Below are 27,103 nucleotides of genomic sequence, written 5' to 3'. Positions count from 1 at the left end.
GAGAGCATTTGTGAATCTGATTCCAGTAATAATGAATTCAAACTTCTGGAATCCAAAGGAGCACATCCAGTCCAACCTGTTCAATCAGGGAACAGATAAAGTCACACTTTTATTCCTGTGGGATTGGCTTGGGTTTCCTATAATGACTACAGCAAGCTGCTTCCACTGGCTAATCAGCAAGGATAATTTTAACTAGTGCATGAATTTGAGAAAACCAATAATCTGTCCCCCAGATGTTCCCGGAATGAAAGAGGGCAGGGTCCATCAAGCACTGCAGTGGCTGAAAATCTGGGCCATGTGACATCTATCACTACTAGTAATCCTGAAAGATTCTGCTGAAGCTGAGAGGAATATTTCTGGCAGACAGATATATCTGGCACAGCCTGTGCTGTGTAAGAAGAGACCACCAAGGGCCAACTGGGGCAATCAGCAGTATCAGTCAGTAAAACTTTTCCTGGACTTTACCAAACCAGGGCCAGAAGAGACACTACGTTAAAGATGAAGCTGACAACTACATCTTTTTCCTTCATTTTTACTCAAGAGTAGGGGCAGGGGCATTGTTCGGTTGTTAAAAGATCCAGGCCACAGGCCCATAACACAAATTTGCATATAATATATAACTGAGTCTAAGCGCACCTCTAATATATGTGTGTGCGTGTGTGGTGTGCGTGTGTGTGTATATACATTACATACATACATAAGAAATGTGGACTGACACACACACCCCCTTCAACTCAGACCCCAGTTCAGCATTTTGGAAAACATCCCGCTTCTGCTCCGGCCAATTTGTAGTCAGACCACTTCAGCTCAGCACCAAACCTGAGTCAATGTTTGGAAAAATGAGTCTTTATGCTTCATGTTGACTACCATGGGAAATTAGAAAAAAACTGACGTTTTTCTCTTGGTCAGAACTGGATGATAATTTCAGGCATAGTAGCCCCCTAGAAGGGATTACACATGCCCAATGTCAGAAAAATAGGTGCAGGGTTTATATTTTCGTTTTCTTTTAAAGGGAACTGCCAATAGCATTTTTATTCCTTGGAAGAATTGGATAAAAATTTCAGGATTCGTTGCTCCTGCAGTGGAGATCATGTCTGCCAAATTTCAGAATGATAGCCACAAGGTTTTTTTGTGAAAAGGTGGCCTTGACATTTTGAGGTCTCCAAAAGACGGCATACTTATCTCCCTATTTTCCTTGTAGACCATTGTTCTGAAAATTACAGACAGCCTACAATTGTCCCCAAGTGAGAAGCCAGCAAAGTTTCAGAAGGATAGGTGCAGCAGTTCATTTGGAAGGGGAGTTCTCCAGTTTGGGGGAGGGAGTGATTTGCTTTCCCTTCCTTTCACCCCTTCCTCAATAGTTTTTGGGTAAATTTGTATGAAAATGCACAGTCATTAGAGGTGTCCCCCAGGAAAGAAACCTTCAAAGTTTCTGAAGAATATACATACATGCAAATTTAGAATTACTAGAATGTATTTATATTTCACCAATGTTAGCAGCAGGGGAACATGAGTGGGAAGGTGCTATTGCACTCATGTCCTACTTGTGGGTTTCCCATGGGCAGATTGTTTGCCAGTGTGTGTGAACAGAATGCTGGACTAGATGGACCTTGGTCTGATGCAGCATGGCTCTTCTTATGTTCTTAAATAGAGAGTGCTTCTGAGCATATGCAGAATGCTTTTCTTTCACCACTGAGCTCTTACATTCTCCCCCTACCAATTATATTTCCCTCTATGCAACCATCCCTCCTCATCCTACCATCCTCCAGCATCTCTTCATAAAAACAGATGTCTTGTTTTGTGCAACTCTCCTCTACCTCCTCCTTGTTATGCACAAGCTGTCATTGTATCTTCCTCCCCATAACTTCATTGGTGCCCAGACTTCACCAGGATTCAGCCAGTGAGTCTGTTTTCAAACCTAGGGCTTATTTATGGAGAAACTCTGAGCATATACTAAGTGCCTTTCCCTCACCACTGAACCTAGAGTTCATGCAAAAAAACAACAACCCCAAAACACAGACATGACAAAACTTGCGTAGGACTGAGCTGAAAGGGTAGTCAGTTCATTAGACGTAATTGGGTAGGCACCGTATTACGCATGCAGTACCATGTTCACAACTCAGGACTTATTTCTGAGTAAACATGCAGAACATCAAGGTGCAAATCTCCCTACAAAAGTAACTTGTGTTGGAATCCCATGCACACTTCTCTTGAGGCAAAGCCTCATTAAACATAATGGGGCTTCTGAGTAGGCATACATAGGCTTGTATAAATGAGCAGTATTTATCTCCCCTCCACTTAAAAAACAAAGCCCAAACTCTTATTTTTATTAAAGCTTTCTGTTCATCGTAACATGGGAAGCTGCCTTATACTGAGTCAGACCCTGGGTCCATCTAGCCCAGTGTTGTTGACACTGAATGGCAGCAGTGGCTTTCCAGGTGTGCAGGCTGGATTCTTTCCTAGTCCTACCTGGAGATGCTAGGGATCGAACCCAGGACCTTCTGCATGCCAAGCATGTGCTCTGCCACTGAGCTACAGCCCTTCCTATTGCTGGATAATGGCAACTGACAAACAAATCAGCCCCAGATTTGTTTCTCTGCAACCATGTGAACCCACGTTTCTCAAAGACTTGAGTGAGAAGGAGAAAAACTAACCCTCTTGTCTGTTTGTATAAAGTCAAATACAGTTCAGAACTTCTCTTGCCCACCAAAGAGAATTCTCTTTAAGAATTCCCCAAGATATGCTCTGGGTGGAATAAAGAAGAGAAAGAAAGAACAGGATAGGGGGAGGAAGAAGAAAAGAAGAATGTTGATTGGAAATGTGTTGGGGCGGGGGGTAGAGAAAAAATAGCGAACTGGCTCCTTTCAGAGAGGTAGTACTTCAGAGAAATTTGGGAGGCTGTGGAGGATTTGTAAGGATTACATGTACTTAAATTAACTTTATGAGGTGAGGTGGCTGAGGGCTTTTTCTAGCTTTTTTAAAGCTGTAGAACCTATTTAAAAGCCTCAGTAGTTCTTCAATCATGACGCCACATAGTCCTAGCCCTCCTTTTGGAATAATTTGAGTCCTATAGCTATTTAGGAGAAATTAAAGTGGACGGGGACAAAGAAGTATGTGGAGGCTGATTGGATCCTTTGCTGTACTGAAGCTACTAAACTTCTGCAGAAACCAAAGCTTCCAATTTGGGGTCATAAAATCAGATGCAGTGTGAAATACCAGTATTTCACATGGAGCTCTTTCTTCCCTTTCTTCTCCCTCTTCAAAATTTCATTGCAAGCAAGCTCCCAACAGTGGGCATGGAAGAACAGAAAAGTACGGGAAGAGAGGTTTTTTTGCACCTCAAAAAAAAAAAAACAACCTACACCAGATATTAGGGATAGTGACCTCCTTAAATACATTCTGATTAGGATCTCTAATCCCCTCTATGGCTTGACAGTTTTTTTTATTTTTTGTTTTAGTCTTTGAGAAAAGGAAAATTTATGCATGGCTACCACAAAAGCCACTGGACCTAGCTGCCTGAAATTGGGCAGGTTCAATCAGTTCCATGGGGGCTACCAGGTCTCCAAATTTCATGTATTTATCATGGAAACTAAAACAGTTATGGCCGTTTCTGTTTTCCAATGCAAGTCACTGGGAAATATTTTTTTTAAAATGGCAGGACAGCTCAAAAGATCTGGGGCACAACTCAAAAGATTCGGGCCCCATGCCCAGGTGGGCCTCCACAAAACAACACCCCTAAGTAGGGGTAAGAGGTCAGATCTGGATTGGGAGTCCCTTGCCTACAATTCCTATTGCAAAATAGTGATCCGTAAAGCTAATAGATCTCTGTTCTGCAACTGACATTGAAGGTGCATGAAGAGGGCAATCCAGATTGGGCCTATAGTGGAGAAAAGAGTTAAAGTCCCCATGCCTCCTATCCTAGCATCCTGATCAAGATCAGTCCCCTTGCACCTACCCTAAAATAAGAATGAAAATAAATGTCTGTTTTGACCCTCAGCCTACAGGTATATCAGTGGGTAAGTACGTTCCAATCTGATAACTACTCTGGTGGGGGGGGGGGTGTATGAGAATTCTGTTTCAGGGGTGGAAACCCGACAGATTTTTCCAGCTCAACCCTCCGTATTTCTTTCTCCCGCCACCCCCCACTGGAATTGACTCGCTCTGTAGCAGATTTAGCTAATATGCAGTTTTCCGGGGCGCGGGGAATGGCACCAATTTGTGCTTCCCTACCCCAGGTTCCACCATTTGTGCAAACTGTAATTTGCATATGCTTGACACTGACAATTGTCAAATTACCCACTGACAGGTTGGGAAAAGGGGACAAGATTGCCCAATTAGCAACCTGATCCTCAGGGTTTGAAGTGCTGAACTGATACATGGGGATTCCCCACTTCCATTGCACACTTGCCTGAGTCTCAAACAAGTCCTTTTAACAGAGATCTACCCTCCACCCCCTTTTCATGGCTCCCATTTGGAATAACCATGGCAGCACTCCCTGAGCAAAGGGGACGGGGGAATTGACAAGTTTGTTTGACTAGTACAGAATATGGCTCTGATGGGCTAAAAGAAGTAATGTGGAGAGGATGAAACTGACAATGATATTGACAAGAGTGCCATTATACGCCATTGTGAGGCTTCATAGCAGACATAGGCAGACTTGCAATTGTGTGCAGCTGTGCAAGAGTGGCAATTAAAAAAATTAAAAACAAAAATATGGCCACATTTGCACACATTTCAAGATCCCCCCCCAAGTTAAAAAAAAATGCTCAAGTTACAATTTGTGCAAATGGTGGAACTGGAGGGGGGGGGGAGCAAAATTTTCCCCAGAATCTGCCCTTGCCCTCTGTTGCAGGCCACCCCTGCTTACTAGAACAGAAACACTGTGGAAATCCATCAGGTTTGAATGGACAAGATTTCCCAGGGTCGCACATCCCTAGGGTGGGGGCACGGGGTGGAACACTTTGGGCACAGAAAAATAATATGTCAGGAAGAAGGGTTCAATGTAGTCTTCTCCCTGACAAGTTAGGGGCCAAGTAGACATGATGACAACAGACAGTTCTCTTAAATGGGTTTGATGCAATCTGGTATAAAGTAGAGCTGATCCAAAAGTAACCTCAGATCTTTCAGCCTGAAATTTCAGGGGTGAAAAGCCAGGGGATTTTGAACCCTACCTTACCTTATTTTGCGGCCACGTGTTTCACAGTGGTACTCATCCAGGTGACCACCAAGCTACCATTCTTTACCCTACTCCCACATTCCTCCCTCCGAGCAATGCTTTATCACAACATACCATCATTCTGAGGGAGGTTCTGGGGGGGAAATCATGGCATTCATTGATAGCTGTTTTGCAATGGGGTTTCTACAATAAAAAAAATGCATACCAAAATGGATGTATTATAGAAGGTGCACACAAAAATGTGTATATGAGTGAAAATAACTTCAAAAGGCATTATATTAGGAAAATTGCTTGCAAAACTGTATATACTAGGCTAAATAGTGTACAAAATGCATGCATTAGGAGAAATGCACACAAACATGCATATGGATTTTCAAGCAAACTTTAAAAAAAATATTCTCAAAGTTCAGGATGAATATTAGAAAAATGAGAAACAGAGAGAATCCGGAATTGACAGATTTGTCCATTCCTACATCTGATCCAATAGAGCTCTTCTTATGCACTTATGTTCTTAAACCTCTAGCAAAAGGGATCAGATCCAGGTTGTGGGGGGTAGGGGGTGGAGGTTGGACAGTTGGCAGGCTTACACGTATACATCAGTGCAATCCAGGGACAACTGTGGCTCCCTGTAGTGTATGGATGCCCACAGCATTCATGTGGTAAAGCTCTCTCATATTACAGACTACACTGGGGTGTATAGCTGCTATTTCAGCAATATGAGAAGCAGCCCTAAAGCTGGATTCATATCCTATGCACTTGTATTAGGAGTACATCCATTTGAACTCAACGGAACTAGCATTGTATCGGACTACAAGTCTATTAATTCAGTTTGACGAATCAATTTTATAATTTGGATTCTGCTATCTGTTCTATACAGTTCTATACCAAAGGGACCCAGAAAGGGGATAGCTATCAGGTATTTATTTTAGCTGGACTGCCCTGCCTGCAGGCTCCTGTCAATCATAAAAAGACCCATTCAGGGCCATTTATTTCTGGCTGCAAGTAGTCTTTGGAAGCTATTTCACCAGTTGCTCAGGCTCCTCAAAATAGCACTCAGCAGACTAATCATTCGTGGTCTCTTGCCTCTCAGCTTATGACATATTCTTCCTCTGAATAAATCAGAATAAATACACACACAATCAATGGACTTTAGGATATCATACTACTAAAGCCATTTTCTTTATGGACTCTGCCAATTTCTGTCAAATCCCCCTGATCTCAGAAAACATAATTGTCTAATGAACATTTCCCCTTTGATTAGCCAACTAAGTTTTAGTTGATTAATCTACTGATGAAATCAAGAAAAGGTTGCATATATTTGTCTCTACATGCACAGGCACAGGCATTTATTTATTAATTCATTAAAAATTCTTGGCTACCTTTCAGGGCAGAAGCCCTCCCAAGGTGGCTCACAGTGATGAAATACATTAAAATGGTTAAAATATTAAAAGGAATAAAAACATAAACACAATAAAATAGCAAATAAAAGCAACCATAAAAGCCAACAATAAAACCAACAACAGCAAAAACAGTAACAACCTCAGTCATATCAAGAGAAAGCCATGGTAAAATAGTAAGTTTCTAAGGCCTTCTTAAAAGTCTGCAATGACGGAGCCTGGCAGACCTCCAATGGCAACTTGTTCCAAATGTGTGGGGCCACTGCAGAGAAGGCCCTCTCAGGTCTGATCTGATCAACTGCTCTCACAGGTGGGCAAATGAGAAGGGCCTCTCTTTCTGATCTTAATGTGCAGGCAGCCTGGTATGCACAGCAAAAACTAGCAGGTCAGGAAGAAGGGTTCTGCTCTTGCAAAAACGTGATTCTGTTGCATGAGTAGCTCCACCTTTCAAAAAACCCGGAAAGCTTCAAATAAAAGCAACAAAAATCACAAGTTTAGAAATATGACATATGAGGGAAGACTAAAGAAATTTCTGTTTGTTTAGCTTAAAGGTAGGTGAGGGAGGAATCTATTTTCAAAACTACTTCTTGGCACAGGCTTTAGCCACTGCTCATGCTGACACTACATCACTGTTAAGAAGAGCAAATATGGTCATGTGAAGGGTGTAGTGATCTGTTCATCATAAGCCTAAAACTGGCTATTTACAATAGCATGCAAAAAAGTGCTCCGTGGCCCCTGGCACTGACTCTCTCATGACAGATTTCCTGGCTGGGGAAAATTTGAATGGGGCAGACCTGCTGTTCTGCTGACAGAGAAGAGCTTTGCCAGCTGGGGTGGAGAGAGGTAGAGTTACCCTGCTCTCCCACCCCTGGTCTATGGCCCCGGAAAGCTCTGTCTTCCAGGGTATTCTAGGGGTAGGTCAGAGGTGGACTTGAATCAGCTGGATCCAAAGCCCCTCCATTCTCTTGCAAGGCTTACACCTGGTACAGGTAATTCCCTCTCCATTAAAATGAAGGGGGAGGGATGGGAATTGGGGGGGAAAGAAATATGGGAGACCTCTCTGGGAACCTACTCACATCTCCTACTCTGGATGAGATGGCTAGATAGCATCACCAATGAAATGAATATGAACTTGAGCACGCTCCGGGAGAGAGCGCAGGACAGGAAGGCCTGGCGTGCTATGGTCCATGGGGTCACGAAGAGTCGGACACGACTGAACGACTGAACAACAACAACAAAAAGGGATATACATCACCAAAAAAAGAGGTCAAAAGAGGACACCGATTCACATAAAATTTGGATATGCTATTCTATATGTATAGATGCAAATTTAGAAATTATTATTATAATTTAAATAGAAATGCAGTAAATCTCACCACAGTGTGGAAGACTGTTGCAAGGTGACCTGTGTGCCTGCTCAGTTTGCTGTTGATAGGCAACTTGAAGGCCCAGCTCTTCCTTCTGATGGTTCCTTATTTAGGGGTTGGACAGCCCTTCAAATAGGGGATGCCTTCACAACAGCCCTCTGGCAGCCCTTCAAATAGAGGACTGTCCTTTGCAGAAGATGACATATGGCCATCCTACCACTTCACTCCCATCCCCACTCGGTAAGATTGCTTGGTAAGTTTCAATTATTTGTGTTGTCCCCGAGAGAAGGTTTTTGCTGATTGCTGCTTTTGTTCAACATGTTTTTGTTGCCGTCGCCATCATCATAGTTTTATTGCTATTGTAGGATTGATTTTAATTTTCCTATTCTTAGTTACCCTGAGGATTATTTGTAAAAGAAAGGCAGGATACCACTTTTCAACATAAATAAATGGTAGTGATTTATTTCAACTGCAAGCATTGAAATCCATACTGGGAAATTTGGTTGTAAAAATGGGCTTTGGGAAGGAACTTGATAAATTCTGTACATGGAGTTGCGTTAAGGCAGGTAGAGGTTGATTATTCTTTATCATTAGAGTTCGTAAAACTAGCTTGAACAAGTATTGCTTGAATTCGATTACAGAAGGACAATATTCTTCAGGTAGGAAGACTGACTAGGGGTTTCTCTATAGCTTCTGCTTCCATATTCTTTGCAGGATTAAGATCGCCCATTTTCACACACTTCTGCTTCCTCCCCCCCCCCCCCGGAGTTCCTTTATCGGTAACCCCTGTATGTTTCATTATACAGCCACTAGATGGTGCTGTGTTATAGCACCACTTCCTCTTTCACTGAGAAAGTCAACTTGGGTTATTTAAATAGTTCATTATCCATGATCTTTAAAAAAAAAGGGGGGGGGGATAAAAATCAGAAAGCATGGGAGAGGCCCTGGACCTTGACAATGTCATGTAAAGAACCGGCAAACTTCTCTGAGTAAGCAGTCTTGATCGTAGTATAAAAGCCCTGTGTGAAAAAGCCCGAGATCAGCCTTTCCCAACCTGGTGCCTGCCAGTTGTTTTGAAATTCAACTCCCATCAGCTCCAGCCAGCTGGAGCCAATGGTCAGGAATGCTGGGAGTTGTACTTCAAAACTTCTGGAGGGCACCAGGTTGGAGAAGGTTGGATTAGATAGTATATAAAAGTCGCTGCTTTGCCATATCTCCAAGGACATCCACCATTAGAGTGGATGCTGCATGGCTCTTTGCCAATGATAGCTCCAGGTGGGATGCCTTCTTCAGGCCAGGAGTTGGACCTGGTGGCCATGCAGTCCCTCTCAGTTCCTGATCTCATGTATTAGGAATGTCAACTTCTGCTAGCAATGTGTAAACTTTCAGACTTTGCAATGTCTCATTAAGGAAGAAAACAGATACAATTTCTCATGTTTCCAAAAGGAGTGTTCTATTACTGCTACTACAGTGGCCATTTCTGTATGATGTAACATTTTGCATTTGCAAATAATATTTTTAAAGCCATTTTGCAAATGCCTACATGCAGACATGTTACATGGGTATTCGCTATTCATGTAAGCTTTCTGATGACCCATTCATGAGTAGAATGCAACAGGAATCTAGGATCCTTTTCATGCATCCATCTCATGCTTCAGTCCTCACATTGCATTTCACAAGCAAGCATAAACACAGCCCCTTAACAAAGGCAATTTGTGTCAAAGGCCCCATTTTTGTGCCGTCTCTCTCTCTCTCTCCAGCAGTACCATCAGGACAGGACTTTGGGGCAAAAATCCAGAGCCCTGCTCAGTGGAAAGACCAGGAGGGCCACCAAATGCAGCAGGACTGGCTTACCACATTTTGAAGTGAAGAATTATGCATGAACATCTAAAGTCAGGGGTCTACAACGTGGTGCCTGCAGGGCCCCCCCCCATTTTTTATTATTATTTGTTATTATTTTTCCCAGGTTTTAATATACATACATGGATTTGTATGAAATGCATACACCTTTCTAACAATTATACTGGGCTGCAACAAAAGTGGACCAAATATCCAAGTAAGTCTCCATTTGAAAGTGATGTTTATATTCCACTCTTTCAAATATTGAAAGTGTTGTAAGGTCCTCAGTCCACTGCATTGTAGGAGGTGAGTGTTTATGCTTCTAATGTTGAAATATCAATCTTTTAGCTGTCAAAAGGGCATGGAGAATCCATTTACGCTGACCATTTGTTAATTTCCATGAAGCAGGTAAATAATTTAAAAGAACGTGTACACCAGTGAATATTAAAGACTGTTCCAGTACAAAAAAATGTTGTGTAATATGTTGTGTCCCCACAAAAAGAAGCAACTACTGGACATTGCCAAAACATATATTGACAAGAAGCATTAGCTGTACCTCCAGCAATTAGATGAATTAGACAATCCCTTATTAAAGAGACATTGCAGCGTCCAACAGACACAAAGCAAAAGCTTTTGTTGAACAAACGCAGCCTAAGATCTATACACGCAACAGGTAGATGCCAAAGCAACGATCCACTGATTAGGCATTTTCTGGTGGTGCCCACAGCAGTATCTCAAATTCACAAATGCACCCACGGGTCCAAAAAAGTTGGGGACCCTGATCTAAAGAGGTGGCCCCTTTACAACCATTAAGCCCAGAATCAAAATTACCTAACTGCATCTCTCTCTCTCTCTCTCTCCCCCCTTCACATACGTACACAGTTACTTCCCAGTGGCATGGGGACAGTACAGGCTGAAGGGGCAGGATTGCAGCTTGAGATCGACAGGCATATGGTCAAGGAACACCTCATTACTTTGAATGAGTTCAAATCTCCAGGGCCAGATGAACTGCATCCTAGAGTCATAAAGGAACTGGCAGAAGAACTCTCAGAACCGTTGTCTATTCTCTTTGAGAAATCATGGAGGATGGGGGAAGTGCCAGATGACTGGAGGAGGGCTAACGTTGTCCCTATCTTCAAAAAGGGTAAAAAGGAGGAACCTGGGAACTACAGACCAGTCAGTCTGACATCAATCCCTGGGAAAATTCTGGAGCAGATCATAAAGCAATCCATCTGGGAGCACCTTGACAACAATGCCATGATTACTCGAAGCCAACATGGATTTGTCAAAAACAAGTCCTGCCAGACAAATCTGATCTCATTTTTTGATCAAGTAACCTCCCTTGTAGACCGTGGGAATGCTGTAGACATCATATACCTCGACTTCAGCAAAGCTTTCGACAAAGTGCCCCATGATATCCTGATGAGCAAACTAGCTCAAAGTGGGCTAGATGAAACAACGATCCGGTGGATCCACAGTTGGCTACAGAATCGGACTCAAAGAGTGCTTATCAATGGGACCTTCTCAAGCTGGGGAGAGGTAACGAGTGCGGTACCGCAGGGCTCAGTCCTGGGCCCAGTGCTCTTCAACATTTTTATGAATGACTTGGAGGAGGAGGTGCAGGGAATGCTGATCAAATTTGCAGATGACACCAAATTGGGCGGGATAGCTAATACTTTGGAAGACATAAACAAAATTCAAAGTGATCTGGATAGACTGGAGCGCTGGGCAGAAAACAACAGGATGAAATTTAATAGGGATCAATGCCAAGTTCTGCACCTAGGAAAAAGAAACCAAATGCACAGTTACAAGATGGGGGATACGTGGCTCAACCACACTACGAGCGAGAAGGATCTTGGAATTGTTGTCGATCACAAGCTGAATATGAGGCAACAATGTGATGTGGCTGCAAAAAAGGCCAATGCTCTTTTGGGCTGCATTCATAGAAGCATTGCTTCCAAATCCCGGGAAGTACTAGATCCCCTCTACTCAGCACTGGTTAGGCCTCATCTGGAGTACTGTGTCCAGTTCTGGGCACCACACTTTAAGAAGGATGCAGACAAACTGGAGAGGGTTCAGAGGAGGGCAACAAAGATGATCAGGGGACTGGAAACAAAGCCCTGTAAAGAGAGACTGAAAGAACTGGGCATGTTTAGCCTTGAGAAGAGAAGACTGAGGGGAGATATGATAGCACTCTTCAAGTACTTGAAAGGTTGTCACAGAGAAGAAGGCCAGGATCTCTTCTTGATCATCCCAGAGTGCAGGACACGGAATAATGGGCTCAAGTTACAGGAAGCCAGATTCCGGCTGAACATCAGGAAAAACTTCCTGAGTGTCAGAGCAATACGACAATGGAACCAATTACCTGGGGAGGTGGTGGGCTCTCCCACACTGGAGGCCTTCAAGACGAGGCTGGACAGCCATTTGTTGGGGATGCTCTGACTTGGATTCCTGCATTGAGCAGGGGGTTGGACTCAATGGCCTTGTAGGCCCCTTCCAACCCTACTATTCTATGATTCTATGATTCTATGACTGCATATGAATACCACAGCCATGACATGGGCTGACTCAATTGTGTGGATTTTTCTACTCAATCTATATGCCTATGTAATTTTTTAGATCACTTGACAGCAGAGCCACTTTGCCTGGGCTTCCCAAATTATGTCACCACATCCGCACTGATGCAAAAGCAAATGAACCTACACTGGGAATTCCAATTTCCTGTCTTCCCTACACTAAAAATAGCCTCACATTCACTGGGCAATTGTGAAGATACGAATGACAGCTGATACTTCCATGCCACGCTCACATGACCTTCAGCTATTGTAAATGTAAGTGTCACACATTGGCTGCCTAACGTGCCAGCCATGTTAGGATGCTTCCCAGGTTAAAGGTAGCAACCCAGAGCATACATATTTTGATAGCCAAGAAGCTCAAAGGGTTCAGAGACAGGATACCACATTTACTCAGAAGTAAATCCCAACATATTCATTGGTGACAGGGATCCTACATTTTAGGACTGCATACTAAGTTCATCTTCTTACCCTTAATCTACAAGGGCAGCACAGGTGGCAACTGTGTCTGGGCACACTGCATTGCAACAACTGACTGGTTCTGACTGAAACCTGGAGTGGATTCACTGCCCCACTGACATTGGAGCCACGAGCCTCCACTGTCTGTGAGTGTCAGACAGTGCTGCCCTCTTCTATAGATAATATCCTACCAGGAAAGCGTGTTTGGGACCAAAGAACAGCAGGTTCAAACAGTTGTTGGGACACAGACCTGTTAAGGAGAGCACATGGTGAGCCTCCATCTTGTTTGTCACTTGTCACAGGGTCCAGCTAGATTGGAAAAGCCATGTGCTGCCATTGATGTGGCTGAGCCCCATGCAAAGTGAGGGCACACCATAGTTTGTTATGGCATCAGGTTTTCCAAATCACTCTCTCGCTCTTAGATCTATGGCATAGCAATCCAAAGCCACAAAATATGAAACTGGGATGTTCTACTGTAATTGACTTCAAGTGTGTTATACCCATGGTTTATATCGTTTAGGGCCAAACTGGCACAGCCCATGTTCTACAGTGTGGGTAAAGTCAATTCCTATAAGGCAGAAGGAGACCTGTTGGTGTTGATGTTGTTGCTATTAAAAGTTTAGTTTTGATTTTTCCGATTTTTTACAATTTTCCAATTCCCCCCAGCATCCACCCACACCCCACACCCCTCCCGACTCTATGTTTTGCAGTCTTGTGTTTTCACTTTGTGAACATTACTTGTTCTAGTTCAATTCCCTACCTGCACTTTCCCCCTCTGAAAATGCCTCTCCCTGGCCAATTTTCCCAAGGGAAAATTTCCCAACTGTAGCTTTTCTTCCAGTACTGGTACCCCACTGGGAGGAAAAACCACTGAAGAGAAGTAGCTTGGGGAGAAAAGCATGAGGGAAAGGGTTCAGCCCCCCACCCCCACCCCCACCCATGCTGAGTTTTAAATGCCCCCTCTCCAAACACTTTACAGGACATTAGCACAACCCACATTGTGACAGATGGACTGTGCCACAGTAATGTCTAGTCGGCCCTCAATTCTATCACTACGCTTAATGCCTCCCTGTTGATGAGAATCAATAACTGAGAATCAGGATGAAGGAGCTTCCACTTCCTACCTGGTTGATAGAAGTCTGGAGACAGTTCCCTGGCCATCGACCTGGCTAAAGTGGATTCGTTGTTAGCTGCCAGTGCTGCTTGCTCAGCGCCTTCCGACTTGGCTTTGGCATGGGCAGTCCTGTGGAGAGAACACCATCATGGCGTTTAGTATGTCCAGACTTCCTGAGGTTGCATTCCTAAGCTATGAATTCCAAAGTGGCCCTCCGAGCTTCAGGAGGACTACTCTGTGCAGTCTTGCTCTTCTATGATGGCCATCGCTGTTTGTTGCCCATAAAGCAAAAACGTTTGTTTCCAATACCTACAACACTTATTAGTCATACTTTGAAAACAACTGACAGTTTGATCCCTAAAAGGCTTATGGGCCAGCCCAAGACTTTTACTGCCTGAGGCAAAGGACAAGGTGGCACCACCGCCCCCCACAAATTCACATACAGAAGTTGACCAGACTGACAGTTGAATCTTACTTCAACATTGGCAATGAGGCAGTGTCCTCCACTGCAATTGAGGGCAGCCGGGTAGCCTAGGAGGTGCAAGGCAGGCTGAATGGCACACAGTTCTGTCCTCTAACACCTCACCACAGCTCTCCCTGCCTCCCCAGCATCTGCTGCCTAAGGCAGCTGCCTTGCTCTGCCTAATGGTAGGACCAGTCCAGTCCTGGTCAGCATGACCCCTGAAGCACGTTTGTGGGTGGTAGTTTGTCTCAAAAACCCACCACATTCCCATAGTCCTTTCATTATGAAGGTTACAAATATCTTACATTCATATCAAGCATTTGACACTAAAAAAGCTAGTTTTGCCAGTACTGAGACTGAAAATGGTTGTCACTGGCAAAATGAAATTCTTCACCCTGTCGCCTGTGGTTAAGTAATTTAAGGTGCTACTGTTATTGTTGTTCAAGTCTGTAAGAACGTAGTGTGACAATGATGGGCCCCTACTGAACAAATCCTTTCTGCACAATAAATGTGCCTTTGTTTCCTATTGCGTGTCTTTCCTTAAGGTGGCAGTTTTGCAGGGATATCACATTTGCTCTAGGACAAATCACATTTTCCTTGTGATAACATATTGCAGTCCAAATCACGTAGAAATACAGTATCTCCACAATACATGTGCTACTTTGACGGGAGGTGCTTGGACAATGCATATGGACTTGTGCTGTAAAGTGCTGTAAGCAAGCAAGCTTGTGATGACGGAAGTTATAGTTCAATACACATAGCGGGCACCAGATTGGGGGAGGCTGATCTAAGCCAAGGGCCTTCTCCACATCATGTGACAGCAAATTCCAGAAGTTAACTCTGGGCTATGTGAAGAAGCAAAACCTTCAGAGGTACTGAAGTGCCTGCATCCCAATGAAACATTTTAAGAATCTCACATTAGTCACTTAGTACATACAGAGCACTCTCTGGCCCCAGCAATGCTATTTAGATAAGTGGAAGGACATTCTGTTTCTTGATGCACGGAACCCATCGCACGTCACCTTCCTTTGTATTGCAAGCGCGATCCTTCTTATTAACCCACAGAGAGATATCTGTCCCCTTTGAGGGCAGTCCTGTGTGGAATGTTCTCAGTACCCAGCATCCTGTAAAAAAGCACTCCAGCTCCTCAATCATTTGGAGACGCTTGGCTCCGAGGAGGTAGAAATCTGTAATTTTAAGCCCTGACCGCTCACAGAAGGCCCCAAGAAGCTGTAAACAGACAGAGCAACTCCTTTTTTGGTAGCGTATAATCAGTGTGATTAATTCCACTGTAATCTGTGGGAGGCCCAGTGGCATATTTATGTCTTTTATGTGCCTGAAGAACTAGCGTTGGATTCAAAGTGGCCAGGATATGCAACCGAAGGTGGAAAATGTTCTTTGCCCAGAAGCTTGTGAAAGCTTTCACTCTCCGAAGGATGTCACTTGAAAAGAGGCACAGCATGACAAACCCATCAGAATTGCCATGGACTGGACCAGGAGCAATTGGGGCAAAGATGTGGGCAGACTTGCATTTCCAAAGACAGAAGCAACTAAATAATGGGTGGATTTGCACAATCATTTTCAGCTACAGTGGCTTAAATAAGCCACTGTGGTTTGCGGCATGTGCTAGGCACTGGGTGTTAATTTGGTTGGTCCTAATGAAGATATTATTTCACTGACCCTGTGAATGATGGGACATATGTATTTATTTTATTTATTTCATTTCTATACCGCCCAATAGCTGAAGCTCTATGGATCTTTCCTGTTACATTCTACTCTCTTAGTATGTATTTATTTATCTATTTATTATTAACATTTCTATACCACCTTGGAATTGTAGTCCAAAACATCTGGAGAGCTCCAGGTTGGGAAAGGCTGTTGTAGAAGCACAGGTGGCAGTGGTGGTGCCTTTTAGCAGTGTAGGCTAGCATGCCAGCTGCAATCCTGTCTAAAGACTTTTTAAAAAAAAAATCAGTCTGCTTTTGGGTAAAGAGAACAAGCTGGATTTAAATTTTTTAATGAATACCACTTGTTTTATTTTTAAATGTGATACTGTCCATTTTATGTTGGTTTGCTGGCCTTCTGTGTTTATCCTGCTGTCTTCCTTAATATTTTAGATATTGATGTTATTTTGAAATAGTTTTATATTTGTGAGCTACCTTGTCAAAACCATATGTTTTGAAAAGCAACTTAGAACTCTCTAAAATAATGTCAAAATAAATGTCACATTGGTAAGTCATCCATTTTGCCCCCACCTCATACCCCCTTCTCATTCTGTATCTTGAAATAGCTCTGCAAGATGACATTACATCATATCTGGCAAAGGTGGATCTGGCCGCCTTTGTGATCGTCAATGCTACAAAATGAGCCCTGGAAAATCATGGAACTGGCTAACCCATTACATTGTGTTTGCATAGAGTTGGTCTAGAAACAATTCTTCATGTTTACAACATAAGAGTACATCCCCAATATAATGTAGAAACTGATTGGTAATGATTTATGGTGGTAATATAGGGGAAACACAAGCTGTTCTGTATTTTTTCTCCAGTAGTCTTCAGAAGAGGCAACATTCCAGTGAAGCACAGTGTAACTGGATCATTAACTTTAGAAAGCTTCTATTTACAAGAAGGCAACAGTTGTGATATGGTGGAAATATCTCCCTTCCTTTCATTTGAAACCCTTCATTCAGCAGCTATCTAGCATGGCTTAACCGCTGGAAGTTCAAATACCAGCCAACATCTTTCTCCATTGATAAGTATAAGCTCAGCCTTCCTCAGTCCTTAGTGACTCCAGAAGAATGACAGCAAAGGAACAACTTGGCAATAACATCAGACAACCCCTCATTATGCTAATCTGCCGGTGTCTCCATGTTGCTAAGGTCTTTCCCCAAAGGCTGCTGTATAAAATGCTTATCAGCTGCTGTGGAGGGCTCTACCATGATTACATCAGTCCACCTTAAGCAGTATCTTCCTTTTAAGCCCACACACACACACACACACCCCTGACAAAGCCACAGAAAGATGGAAAGTCAACCACAGTTAATCTTCCTAATATAAACAAGGGTAGACTGAAAGACTGTGTTTGTATAAGGAACTCCAGGAGAGGGAGGGAGACAGGTGATGGTAGTCAAGAAGCTTTCGTATAATTTAGGTGGGGTAAATTTAAATGTGTATTTGTATATGACAGGAGAGAGCAACATTTTTTAGAATTTATTTTAAAAGTTAACAGTTAAAAACATCCAATGGATACAAACAATGTTCATACTCATAATACACACATATCCCATGGGTTAGGTCACAATGAATGACTGTGTGACTGGGTTCGCACGATACGACAACCCACCAAGGGTAACAAGCCACAGTGAGTTATCATGTCGTGTGAACCCAGCCCATGCAATGCCCAATTGCATGGGCAACAAGCCACCCATGGCTTGTTGTTGAGGTTGTTCAATCCATGATGGGTTGGTGTGTCGTCCAAACCCGCCATTGCCAACCCATTGTGGGTTGTGGGCATCAGCGAGCAAGTCACTCAGCAAGAGCAGCAGAAACCTCTGCCACTCTTGCAGAGTGATCTTGCCTCTGCCACAGTGACAGCCCCTCCACTGATGCCCAAGTGGCACTTTGGAGAGGCTGTCACTCATTCGGCAACTCATTAAAAAAAACAGAAAAAACCAACACCGCACCCTGAGATTTGTGTAAAATGGAGCCTAAATATTTTTTTAAATTATTATTATTTTTTGGCTCCAGGACGTGTGCAAATGTCTTTGCATTTATTTATTTTTTATCATTTTTTTGCAATTGTGGAGGTGAGCAATTGTGGCTGTCAAGCTATACATAGTTTTGTCTTGTCTATTGCCTTGTATGTTTCAGCTATCAAAGGGGACAAAGTGTACTAGGAAACTTACAAAGTAATTGACAAAAAGGGGCTGCATATAGGCTAGTTTAACAGCCTTTGACAGCTGACAGATGGGGTGAGGTCGGGAGAAGACCAGATCGGCCCCTTAGCAAAATTACCATTAAGTTGTTCCAATGACAACCCACACCACACTGCGGAGCTTATTTTGCAGGATGGGTTGTTGTATTGTGCGAACTCAGCCCATGTGAAGAGTTTCCTTTTTCAGTACTCTTATTGACACTCAATTATAATTTCTGTTTTAGGTAATGATACATTTCCAGAAAAAGTATTGATCTGTGGATGGCCTTAATATTGTTGCACTATTATTGACATATGATATTGATATATGATATGATTGATGCCCATTCTCCCAGTGTGGAGATCCTTCTGGAGCTCCTCACGATACTGTTTTGTTTGAACCACTCTAAATAATTTAGTGTCATCCGCAAACTTGGCCACTTCACTGCTCACTCCTAATTCCAGATTATTTATGAATAAGTTGAAAAGCATTGGTCCCAATACAGAATCCTGTTGGATCCCACTGTTTACATCCCTCCATTGGGAGAATTTACCATTTATTCCTTCTCTCTGCTCTCTGTTCTTTAACCAGTTACTGATCCATAAGAGGACCTCTCCTCTTATTCCATGATTGTTATGTTTGCTCAGGAGTCTTTGGTGAGGGACTTTGTCAAGAGCCTTTTGGAAATCCAAGTAAACAATGTACACTGGATCACCCCGTCCACATTTTTACTGACAGTCTCAAAGAACTCTAAAAAGTTAGTGAGACAGGATTTATCTTTGCAGAAGCCATGTTGTTTCTTTTTCGGCAAGGCTTGTCCTTCTATATGCTTCCTAATTTTATATTTAAGAATGCTTTCAACCAGTTTACCCAGAACAACATCTAAGCTAACCAGCCTGTAATTTCCCAGATCCCCCCGGATCCCTTTTTGAAAACTGGTGTTACATTGGCTATTCTCCAGTCCTGTGGTGCAGAGGCTGATCTTAGAGACATGTTATATATTTTTGTTAGTAGATCAGCAATTTCATATTTGAGTTATTCAAGAGCTTTAGGATGGATACCATCTGGGCCTGGTGATTTATTAACTTTCGCTGTAGGAGAAGAATGGCAGCCATCTGTCTCCCCAGCAGTCCACCCTTCTCCGATTATTAGGCCACACTTCATAGACACCCCCCCCTCCTCTGAATGAAAGCAGAAGGCAGACCTCAGCTGTATCCATGCACAGAGAGCCTAGTACCACTGCAAGATGAAACAGGCACCTAGCCAATGCTGGGAGAAAGTTATGCTCCATGTTCTGTGATCTGATCTCTAAATAAATACTTAACATGAGCACCATCTATTTGACCGATTCACTTTCTATCCTTCCCTTATGGACCCTGGCAGTCTTTCCCAGGTTACATGAACCATTTTGTGTTTCCTCGCAATTAGAAATCTGGCCCCTATTTTCCTGTAATTTAATAAAGAGGCAGGCACTAGGTTCTGAAGAGTGGACATATTAGAGGAGGATTCCCTAAGGATCAAAGACTCAACACATAGGAGTTTTTAGATAAATAACACTCAATCCAATGCCTAATTTAACTGAGGCACTAAATTTTTAACATCATTAGATTAAACATGAATCAAGCCCCACAAGAACAGACATAGCTTCTTCTTGGCATGAAATACAAAAGTGGGTAAAAATTGTAAACAGTTTGTACGTATTAACTGTCTTTGATCAGGTTCTTTGTGCAGCTCTGCTGGCCAGTTTTAGAGTTTTGAGTCAAAATCCATAATATGTACTAACTCAGACACATATCTGTATTTGTATATGCAGATCTTCCCAATGTACAAGTCATAGGATGGGTTAGATTATAAGCTTCACCTCCTGAGTCCCTATTTTGCCGCTGGCTCCACCCTTGAGCCACTCTTTTTTTCCCTGGCTCCAGTTGGTGGACCTGGGAATTCTATTAAAAAAAAATGTAGCTCCCCCAAACCTGTATTCCGCCCACCCCTGGCCTGCAGCAAAATCACTCCAGCATTGACTGCTAGTGCCTGGCAGGGAGCTTTACTCATTGCACCAACCCTGTGAGGCCATCAGAAAAGAGAAAGCCTGGATGAAAGTAAAGGAAATATTTTACCTCCATCTTCTAATATAGAAAACTGCCCCTAGTTTACAAGAAGGTATCAGAACACAGAACATGCAAAGACATCTGGTAGGAACCATCTTTAACCACAGGAAAACTTCCCCAACAGCCTGATGCATCTCCTACATAATAGGAGATGATCTCTTACTTACAGCACAGTGTGTCAAATAGGGACTATATGTGTAACGGAAGATGTGGAACAGAAGAAGATTAGTAATGGGCATGGATGGATGCGTATTCCCTACCAGGTTTGGGTAGTAGTGAGGGAGCCCCTCCATCCCCTGTAGAGCGTCCACTTGCACACTGTCCCCCCAAAAGTAGACGCATCACCAAAAAAAGAGGACACCAATTTGCATAACATTTGCATATACTAATGTATAGATGCAAATATGTATAATTGCAAATTTAGAAATAATGACTGTAATTTAAATAGAAATACAATACATCTCATCACAGTGAGAAAAATTGACCAGGTGATCTGTGTGCTTCCTCAGTCTGCTGTTCAGATGCTAATTGTTGATGGGCAATTTCAAGGCACCTGCTCTCCCTTCTGATGGTTCTTTACCTTAAACTGGACTCATGGTGGACAGTGCTTCAAATAGAGGACACCTTCAAATAGAGGCCTGTTCTCCAACAGCTCTTCAAATAGAGGACTGTCCCCTGTAAAGTAGGCCACCAGGCCACCCTACCTGGCTGGAATGTAGTGCAGTGTAGCTGTAATCACAAGCTAGCAATCCCATCCGCATTGGATTGCTTATGGGCTTTTCTGCATCCAAGTTTTATTAGACTGTAAATGAGATTTGGATTAGCAGCAGAGAGTTCTACCAATGCTACTTGGGTAACATTTAGGAGGTAAGCATAGTGATCTTGCAGCCAGATCCAGTAGAATACAGATGTTCCTACCAATGTAAGATTAAAAGCTGGAGTTTATAAACTTTGGGCCTCCCCGCCCACACTGCCACCTTGACCCTTCTGTACTGGCAAAGGGCACTGGCTTGGTCCTGAGCCTCAGAAGCATTTGGAAGCTGAAAGACAACTCATTGCTTCTGAATGCCCCTGAAATCCAGTCCAAAGTCAGGAATGAGACCTTACCCATGTCTCCCTTTGGGTGTGTGTCTGTGCTGCAAATGCAGTTGCCAGAAGAAAGAAGAGAAAAATGCTCACCGCCGGCAGGCTGGTGAGGGTATTTCCAGACCCTTGATTTAAAACGAACAAACATGAAAGCCCCCTGCAGATTTGTATTCTGGGGTTCCACACCTATCAGACCCATATGCAATCCACCTTCCTTTGCTTAAAATCAAGCAACACAGCCATACATAAAAGCAGGTTATGTTCTTTCCCCTCAAAATTATGGCTGATTTTAATTTTTGTCACATCAGTATCACACCCTTACTCTAAGACAGCATTTCCCAACCTGGTACCCTCCAGATGTTTTGGACCAACTCCCGTCAGCCCCAGGCAGCATGGTCAATGGCCAGGAGTGCTGGGAATTGTAATCCAGAACAGAGTGACATGTAATTTTATCCTCACATGGACCCTCAGGCTTAGGCTCAGGATGGAACTATATATTCCACCCTGAAAAGCAACTTCCAAAAAGCAGATTTACAGCAGCAACACAAATATGGAAGTGTGGGGAGCATTTATAGGGGAGAATTAGCAGGTAGGAGGAGTGGTGCTTAATTCATACCCCCCCCCAGTCTACCCACACCAGAGGGGCAGGCTTCTTCCTGGTTTTGGAGATTGACTGGAGAGAGGGAAAGAAGCCAGGTTAAAAACACCCGGGGAGGGGGGAGGCATTTGCAGAGGAGAATTGGTAGGTGGGGAAGGGTTAAGCATCCTTTCTCAACTGCTAATTCTCCAATGTAAATGCCCCCATTCCCAAGTCCGGCATTACCATTATGAGGGCAAGAGGGCCTGGGAACGCCCTGTTTGATTATAATGCGTGGTTTCAGCCTCAGGGATAGTGACTGACTTTCCAGGACGTAACAAGTCAAGTGCTAACACCCCATGTGCTACAACACACTGTCCCTCTAGTTCAGGGTAGGCAATGTGTGGCCCTCCAGATATTTTCGGACTGCAATTCCCACCAGCCCAAGCCAGCATAGCCAATGGTGAGAGATGATGGTAACTGCAGTCCAATAACATATAGAGGGCAACACATTGACTGCCATTGCAGCCTTGTTGAAGCGCAGCATTGGCTCAATTCAGACATTATACCAAACCATTATTTGTGCTAACCACAGTTCAGCACCCAAAGTAAGATCTGAGCTTCCAAACATACCACAGGTAAACTATAGTTTGGAGTTGCTGTTCTGCTTTTATTTCCCATCTTCTCAGTTTCATAGTGTCTGCCTTGCACATCTCCATCATGCAGAAGCCTGGGGGTGGAGTAACAGCTGTAACGATAGCTTGTCACTTCAGACATCATACCAAATGGTAATTAAGAAATCGCAGTTTGTAAACCTACATCCAGCTGTAATTTCCAACTCTGGTTTGCTCACTAATCACAAGCCATGATTTGTTAATTTTCAGCCATCACGCTACACCATAGTTAAGCTTCTTGTGCGATGTCTGAATTGAGACATTGTCTCCCATATTTGCAAAAAATGGCAAAATCCCAGCATTTGAATTTTGAATGATGATATCAGACTTTGACATCTGATTTTGCAATTTGGGCATAGTTTGATCAAATCCACAGTGGGGATCGAATCTACAGTGTGCAATTCCCAGCGTCTGGCATGGGACGTTGGGCCCCCTTGCACTGTTGCTGGAAACCAGCCCAAGTTTGTTTTTTAATGCAGCTGTGGAGAAAAAGGAGAGAAAGAGGGGGGAAAGAGAGAAGGTTGGAAAAAGAGAAGGAGATAAAGACAGAAAGGAGAGAGGAAGCAGGGAAACAGGGAGAAAGAGAGTGGATAGAAAGGAGGGGAAAGAGAGAAGGGGAGAAAGAGAGAGTGGAATGAATGGATGGATGGGGGTATTAATGAAGTGTGTGTGTGTGCGCGAGCACGCATGTGTGTAAGAAAGAGAGTGTGTGGGATATCCTTGGCCCCACTGATTTTTGGCTCCAGTCCCACCTACTGCTGGCATTCACCCCCAACAGATCTCCCTAGAGCAGGAGTGGAGAATCTGAGGGCCAGGGTTCAGGCCTGTAGCTGGGGGGGCGGCTAGGGGGAGCCTGCCCCCTAAATTTTCTCTGCCCCCTAAATGTTTTTACAAACAATTAATTTAAAAAACAGTTTACAATTTTGTCTTTAAAAGGCCTGCAAACCTGATGAAGTCCTCCCCCTAATTTTTTTGGCAGCACCCCCAGAACTTTTAGGCTGGCTATGGGCCTGCCAGGGTTCCAATCCAGCCCTCTGGGGTTCCCCACAAGGCCCTGTGCCTTTCCCTTAACCACTGATCATTTGGTGCAAAACTGGCTTTGATGCAGTTTTCCACCCATTTTAAAAGGTTGAAATGCCTCTCCTAAGAAGAGCTCTAAGCTAAAACCTGCTGGCATTTCTGGCCCCACCCCTTTGGTCTTCACTCCTGAGTCCTGCCCACCAATGGAATGCAGCCCCTGAGAGCATCTCCTGCCCTAGAATGCTGCCCTGAAGGGGAGAAAGGTTCCCCTCTCCTGTCCAAAGGGGCTGCTGCTGCTAGTCAAAGTAGCCAATATTGGGCTATTCAGACAAAGAGGCTGACAGCTTCCTCTGTTCCTATCATGCATGCTGCCAAAGCAATTACAGTGAGGGCAGCAGTCATTTTTCCAGTGAGTTTACATTTTACATTTCCTCATGGGATAATGAGCACACACACAGGCGGCAACCAATCAAAATTGCTTATATGCAAGCATAAAGTTTTATGTGAACCATCCCAAACAATTTTAACAAACTGAAATTAAAAGTACCAATATCAAAGTCAAACACTGACTTTGCTGGCGTGATTTACTTCCATCACAATTTGCATTCGAATTTGAGCCTGCATATGTAGATTTTATTAAATCATCATTAGTTTCTGCTTCACTGCCTCCCGGGGAAAATTTTGAATATAAAATTAATTTCCACAGTGCCTGGAGCTCATCAGCTGAGACAACATTCTTAATTCCATAGCTAACACAATATAAAACTTCAACATTGACCATACAGAACTCTGTCTAGTCAGCATAGTTTGGGCTTTATCCAATTTAGACTGTAAATTCCTCACACCATGGTCACTATTTATTATTCTCTGGAACCAGTTGCACCTAAGCAATGATGATATGACCTAGGGCATTTTCAGATCTCAGTTTTGCCCCAGCAAATTGGCAGAGAAAAACAGTCCATGGTGTTCTTATGATGTCAGCTATTTATTCCTGGCCCTTATTTGGATATTCTTTTGATCTCTCGCTAACATGGTCACAGCTCGAGTCCAAGGACATTTCTACACACACTTGAATTCCTGAATGGTATCCCAGAATACACCTTGGAGGGCTACAATTCATATACTTCCTATTTGGGGCCATTTCATGTGTTCTGTTAAGCATATTTAAGGGGGAAGGGGACAAGAGTTTGGGACAGTCAGAAGTGTCATATATATGCTCTAAAACAATTATTTTCAAACTGTCTTCTTAGGAACCCAGGAATTCCTTGTTGGGTTATTGGAGTGTACTCAGTAAGTAGATTAGTTCAGCAATGGGAGACAAGCTTCCCTGACAGACAGCTTATCCCCTTTGGTTATCTTCTCCAGCAATGCATAGTTGCAAGGAAATATTGGACGCATTCCAGGGCATGCTCCTGGTTTGTGTGCGCCTGGCAAAAGCAAGGCTCAGCAGACCTGGCTGACACATCCAGCATGAACTGAGAATCCATCCTAGAGTGTTCTGCAACATGCATGTATTCCATGTCAGTCACAGAGGGGTTGCTCTGTAGCAGGAGTGCAGAACCTCTTTCAGTCTAAGGGCTAAATTCCATTTCAGAGAAGCTCTTGGGGGCTGTATTCCAGTGGCAGGCAGAGCTGAAGGCCAAAAGAGGCCTTCACCAAACGGGGCCAAAACACCAAAAATTCCAGTTTATTTTAGCTTAAAGCTCTTACTGATAGTAACTAAGCCTTTGTTGTTCAGTCGTTCAGTCGTGTCTGACTCTTCGTGACCCCATGAACCATAGCACGCCAGGCCTTCCTGTCCTCCGCTCTCTCCCGGAGTGTGCTCAAGTTCATATTCATTGCATCGGTGATGCTATCTAGCCATCTCATCCTCTGCCATCCCCTTCTCCTTTTGCCTTCAGTCTTTACCAGCATCAGGGGCTTTTCCAGGGAGTTTTCGCATTAGGTGGCCAAAATATTTGAGCTTCAGCTTCAGTATCTGTCTTTCCAATGAGCAGTCAGGGTTGATTTCCTTTAGGATTGACTGATTTGACCTCCTTGCAGTCCAGGGGACTCGTAAGGGTCTTCTCCAGCACCACAGTTCGAAAGCATCGATTCTTCGGCGCTCAGCCTTCCTTATAGTCCAGCTCTCACAGCCATACGTTACTACTGGGAAAACCATAGCTTTGATTATGCGGACCTTTGTCAGCAAGGTGATCTCTCTGCTTCTTACTATGCTGTCTAGGTTTGCCATAGCTTTCCTCCCAAGGAGCAAGCGTCTTTTAATTTCATGGCTACAAGGTCAGTTTACATTCCAATTCCAAAGAAGGGCAATGCCAAAGAGTGTTCAAACTAAGCCTTAAGAGAGGCATTTTAACCGGCTCAAAAGCTGGGAAGCCACCTAACAACTGGTGGCTGGGGGAAAGGAGGCTGAGTCAGGGAAGGGGGTGTGGCCTTCTGAGGAACCCAGAGGACTGGATTTAGCCCCTGGGCCTGAGGTTCTGAACCCCTGCTCTGTACACCAGAAGTCCCCAACCTTTTGGGGTCAGTGGGCACATTTGGAATTTTGAGAGTGTTGTGGGTATTTTCACAAAATGGCTGCCCTAGGGGCAGGGCTTGCCCATTCATACAATGGCTGCCATGTTGAGCATTGCTGGTCACAGAACACTGGTTTCCTAAAAGGCAAACTGATGAGTCTAAAAATAAAAAAATTAAAAGGTAATTTGCTCAAGAACCTAAGCGCCAAGAGAGGTGTCCATGGGCACGTAACAAGCAATATTGATATATAAAAATTGCCTAGAGCAGAGGAAGTTTGTGAACCATAATGCTAGAAGAAACACCTTCTTTTCTCTCTCTCTCTTTTCTGTCATGGGGATGGATTTCTGTTAGTTAGAAATGGTTGTCAAGGTTCACTGCACTCTAAGGAGGTCAGCATTGCCTTCGCCTTCATGATTACTTGGTGGATTTTTAAAATACTGAAACATTATCCTCAGCCCTAAATAGCTCAAGGCCATTTGCATCCTTCCCTCAAGGATACTTCTCTACAGAACAATTATGGGGCTGAGATGATCAGCAGCCATCTTCACCAAGGCATCTCTCTCCCTAAGAATCTCATTCTAGTGGGGGAGAAATGATAACCAAAACCACTTAGGCTGAAATCCTAAACACACTTGCTATGGGGAGTCAGCCCCATTGAGCATAGTGGGACTTGCATTGCAATTAACATTTACTTGAGGGATTTTTACCTTCAACAGCTCAGTGGTAGAGCACATGCCTTGTATGCAAAAGGTCCCCAGTTCAATCTTTGGCATCCCCAGGTAGCGCTGGGAGTTATGCTTGTTTGAAACCCTGGAGAGCT

General features: G+C 43.6%; 1 protein-coding gene across 1 annotated transcript in view; it reads right to left on the bottom strand.

The window, feature by feature from the left end:
- JPH2 (junctophilin 2) overlaps positions 1-27,103 on the bottom strand; it is a 115,786-nt gene that overhangs the window by 18,143 nt on the left and 70,540 nt on the right. Inside the window, exon 3 of the mRNA XM_084854011.1 lies at positions 13,936-14,054. Coding sequence (XP_084710137.1) covers positions 13,936-14,054 — 119 coding nt within the window. The remainder of the gene's footprint in view (positions 1-13,935; positions 14,055-27,103) is intronic.

This window comes from Heloderma suspectum, chromosome 4, assembly GCF_057233095.1.
Source record: "Heloderma suspectum isolate Gila_16-S chromosome 4, 16-S_ref, whole genome shotgun sequence".
Taxonomy (NCBI): domain Eukaryota; kingdom Metazoa; phylum Chordata; class Lepidosauria; order Squamata; family Helodermatidae; genus Heloderma; species Heloderma suspectum.
This window is presented reverse-complemented; position numbering and strand designations above follow the sequence as displayed.